Genomic DNA, 4,541 nt, shown 5'->3' with positions numbered 1-4,541 from the left:
GGGCTCGCAGACATGGATTGGGTGGCCGGCTGTTCCTCCAATAATCCCCTCTTATCTTTAGCCAAGTGCCCAAGGATGTGGCCTGCTGCCTGTGCCAGGAGCGTCCCCTCGCCGAGAGCCCGTGCAGGACCATCCAGTTCCTCTGTGAGAAGCTGTGCAGCACCAGCGCCCCGCAGTGCGGTTGGTGTCCGGAGGGGCTTGGGGGGAGCTGACATCTGCCACTTCTCTTGAGCCTGGGGAGGTGCTGCAGCACTGCCCCGTGCTGGGGCTCCTGGCCTCCCCTTGGAGTCCAGGACTTGCACAAAACACCTTGGGTTGAAAAGTTCCTGGGCATTACTCATATCTTGTGCGTCAAATACTGTCTGGAGAAGGAACAGCTCACTGGGCCACCCCACTGCCACGTGCAGGAGAGAGGGCAGGGACCCCGATGTGCTCTGCAGGGTGAACACCGAGCACCGTTATTCCCTCCTTGGCCTGTGCAGGGGGAGCAAAGCACTGTCCTGCTCTAGCTGGGCACAGGGGAGGGAACCTCCTCTCCACAGCAGGGCCAGGCTGGACTTCTGCAAACAGACACAGCCAGGTTTCCAGGCTCCCCAGGAAGCTCCTTTCTCTCACTGCCTCAGCCCCACGTTTCCCACGGCACAGTCCCAGAGCTCCGGTGCCCTTCAGGAAGTTTTTCATGGTGTAACAGCTTGAGCGGCTGCTGTTGGGAACGGCCCTGGAGCCAAGCAGTCCCTGGGCTTCTCTCCCGTGCCAGTCTGTGCCCCCGCTGCAGCGCTGATCTTTCCTCTGGGCTCTCTGGCTCTTCACTGGCTCCTGCAGAGCAACCCAAGCCTGGCTCCTCTGGAGCTGTGGGAAACTCTCTGACACCAAACTCATTCCCCCAGCATGTTTCCCTCCCACCCAAACAGAGCCCCGGGAGAGACACCAGCCAAGAACCAGCTCTCTGCTCTGCCCTGAGGGGATAATGGCATGGCTGGAAGGGAATCCTGTCCACGACACATCCCCCACTCTGCTCCCTGGCCTTGAGACGAGCTCCTGCTGCTTGGGGTAACCTCTGAGCCGGGCTTTGTGCCGAGCTCTGATCTGCTCTCTTGGTGTTCTCCAGCTCACACAGCTCGTCTGCTTCAGACACGGGGAGAAATAATGGACACGCAACTGCCCAGAGAGCTGAACACCAGCCCAGTGTTGAGCCTCAAGCCCAAGGAGCCCTCCCTGGGAGATCATGGAACCGTAACATTTGCGGTTGCCCTGACCCTGAGCACTGAGGGTGATGTCAGCAGCCTGGCCAATTCCAGAACAAATTCACATCCCCCTCAGCACCTCTCAGGGCATGAAGGCAAAACAAGCGTTGATGGCCTGAGAGCCAAGCTCGAGAAGAAGGTGGACAAGGCTGAAAGCATCAAGACTGTTAAAAGCATTGTCCCACAGCAGCCCCAGCCTGCCAGGCTGAAGGATGTGGAGGAAAAGACACCCTCAAGCTGGCATCACAAGCAGCAGGACTCCCGTTTGAACTGGCAAGCATTAAACCCCTGGGATGGAGCTGGTGGGTTAAACCTCAGTGACGATGCCTCTATCGCTGGACACCACAGAGATGAGCAGCAAGATCCAGCTCCAAGGCAGAACTTCATTATGACTCACAATCAGCAGCAGGACAGCCAGTACTGGGTTGGACATAATCAGCTTTTCTACCAGGTCATGGGCCCTATGAAAGCAGTGGGAGAGCCCAAAGTCGACCAGCGTCTAAACAGGAACCTGGATTTTCTCTCTGACCCGTTGGTTCAGAGCCGCCCCGCTGCGAGCAGCAGGGGAGAGGCCACGGCTGAAGAGGGGCAGTCCTCTCTGGGCGGGCACCTCCTGATCATCCCTGACACCACAGAGACACACTGGAAGCAACCGGAAGAAGGCTCCAGGTTCCTCAATAAACCTGGGAGCCCCCAAGGCCCAGACCTTGCGCTGGTTCCAGGAGAGCGCTTGGAAACCACGGTCGATCGTTTCCTGCGCTTGCTGGTGCCGGACAAAGGCCTGCGGACGTTCATGGCCCACGTGGAGCGAGCCCTGAGGACGGACTGCAGCCTGCCCCAGCTCCAGCTGGCCTGTGCCAAGATGGTCTCAAAGACTGGGCTGCTTCTAAAGGTGCTCAGTGAGAGGCAAGAGAACCAGGGAGCCTCTGAACGCATGGGCCAGTGTCGTCTGCAAGCGAACATCTCCAGACGCACAGCTTTGGAGGAGGATCAGGAGCCCACAGGGAAGGTAGGAGAGCTGCTGGGCACTGCTACATGTGTTCCTCTGGGCAAGAAAGAATGGAAGGAGTGATCCTCATGCTCTTTGTGACCTTTCTTCTAATCCCAGCCAAAGCCAGAGACCATGGATGACACGATCAAATTTGTGGTTTTGCTGTCTGTCTTCGTTATCATTGCTGTGATGCTGAAGGGTGTCTTCCACGTAAGCCAATATCTTGTTTGACTCCAGCTGTCTGTCTTGTAGCTGCAGTGCCCAGGTGACGAGCCCCGGGTGCCGCTGCAGATGCCCCTGCACGTGCTGGGTACCACAGGAGATGCTTTTCCAAGCCTGCAGCTTGTGGCAGCATCCACAGCACCCAGCTCAGCGGGGTTCAGCCTGCCCGGGGGAAGCTTGGCCTGCCTTCTGTCCCAGCTCTCCCCAGCTTTGCCTTGCTCTCCTGCCTTCAGCCACGCAGCAATGAGATTGGGAGCTCTGGAATTTTGGAATGTTCTGGAGGAAGGGAGAAAGAGGAAATTGGGAAGGAAGGACAGGTTTTTTTCTAAAATCGCTGCTGCTGGCACAGACTTGCACGTGTGTAGAACAGACTGGGTTGGATGAAGGATGTTTTGGTCTCCCATGTTCTGTAGAGTATGACAAGAGAACTCTGGCATTACAAGTCTCTCTCCTTCCCCAGGTGTGTTCCCAATGTGCTGCAGTTCTTTGCCGACAGCTACTCAGCAGGAAATCGTGGCTGAGAAGGTAACTGCTCCCTGCCCGTGCCACTGCTGTGCCACCAAGAGTCTTTCCTGTGAAGAGCAACTCCTCCCCAAGCCCCGCGGGTGCCGCTGCCGAGGACTCCCCCGGCTGTGTTTCAAACCCGTCGCGTTTGGGGGAGCCCCGGGAAAGGGGCTCCCGAGCGAGAGCGCTGGGCACGCCTGGGAGCTGCCAGCCCAACCAGCCCTTCCCGCACGGGCAGTGCTCCCCCGGATGGGGTGGATGTGTTGGGCCAGCCGGGGATGTCCTTTCTGGGGGCCCCGTCTTCCTTGGGCTCAGCTGAAATGCCCCCGAGCAGGGAGAGGTGCTGCTGCACCTCCTGCAGCCCTCCCTGGCCAAACCGCCCCGCTTATTTTCCGTGGTTTTCAGGTTGTCTGTAAAACTGCAACACAGATGGAGGAAGAAGAAGTACAGGGAGGCAGAGCATGCAGAGCAGGTGAGGGCAGGGAGCAGGTGCCAGTGCTGCTCCTCTGCCTGCACCACCTGCTCTTCCTCACCTTTTCAAATCCTTCCCTTCCATGGCAATTTCCAGGACTTGCCTGAGCTCACCGGAGCTGAATTGCTGATCGCTCAGTACATCATGGATGTCCTTGATAAAGAGGAAGAAGAATTGCAGAAAGAGATGCAGAAAGGGAACGCAGATGTCTCCCAGGAAGAGATAAAACGTGAATCATAAGAGTGAAAAGGAGAAGACTTTCTAGAAGGTGGAGAAGAAAGTAAGATGCCAACACTTGTACTCCAGCTCCTACTCTGACACAAGAACTGCTAGCGTTTCCTTAAGCTACTTCCATCCACAATAACTGCAGGGAAAGAGCATCTGAGGAAATAGAGGCAAGGAAAGAGTAAAAGAAATAGCAGTAATTTGTGGTGATGCGAGGTTTTTATTGTATTTTCATATGTTTTCTGTACCCCAGTGGTTCATCCCTACCTTCCCCACTCCTACTACTGGTTGATTTGCCCCAGACCCAAGCCGCTCCCCCGGTGCTCCCTATATGGTTGTTCTCCTCCCCTTGTTCTGGCTCTCTCCCTATCAATCACCCAAACCCCTCCTGTTGTTCCCGAAGGTTCGGTGTCCATCACCTGAGCCCTCCCTAATTACCCTTATATGGCCCCTGTCAGTCCCCCGAGGTCCTGCCCCCTCGGATACCTCCCCTCTTGGAAATCCCCTAAACCTCGGCGCCCCATTGGGGCATGTGACCCCTCTCCCTCCATCCACCAAGACCCTTGGACCAGATGTGAGTCCATCCCTTCAGCGTCCCTCCCTCCTAATCCACTTATTGGTCCCCAGTTGGTGTACTCCCCCTGTTCACCCCCCCATTGGAAGGCATGGGCGCGTTGCAGGCGGGGCTCGTCCTCTGTGGATACTCTTCAATAAAGTTGGATTAGCCCCCGGGGCAACCCTCCTCGCTACTTTTTATCTCTCCCCTCATCGGGGGCTGCTGGCTGCTACAGTGCCTGGAGCCGGTGCTCCGCAGGGTAGAGCAGAGGCTTCAGAGGAGCAGCTTTAAAGCTCTAAAGCTCCGTGCCTCCGGCTGCTCCCCACT

General features: G+C 57.0%; 1 protein-coding gene across 1 annotated transcript; it reads left to right on the top strand.

The window, feature by feature from the left end:
- The first annotated feature begins 1,146 nt into the window (after positions 1-1,146).
- LOC116455820 lies at positions 1,147-3,614 on the top strand. The gene is made up of 2 exons (XM_032134104.1): positions 1,147-2,445; positions 2,918-3,614. Exon 1 carries the CDS (start codon positions 1,147-1,149, stop codon positions 2,314-2,316), a length of 1,170 nt encoding a protein of 389 aa, XP_031989995.1. The 3' UTR covers positions 2,317-2,445; positions 2,918-3,614.
- Positions 3,615-4,541: the final 927 nt, after the last annotated feature.

The sequence above is a fragment of the Corvus moneduloides genome, chromosome 26 (assembly GCF_009650955.1).
Source record: "Corvus moneduloides isolate bCorMon1 chromosome 26, bCorMon1.pri, whole genome shotgun sequence".
Classification (NCBI taxonomy): Eukaryota; Metazoa; Chordata; class Aves; order Passeriformes; family Corvidae; genus Corvus; species Corvus moneduloides.
This window is presented reverse-complemented; position numbering and strand designations above follow the sequence as displayed.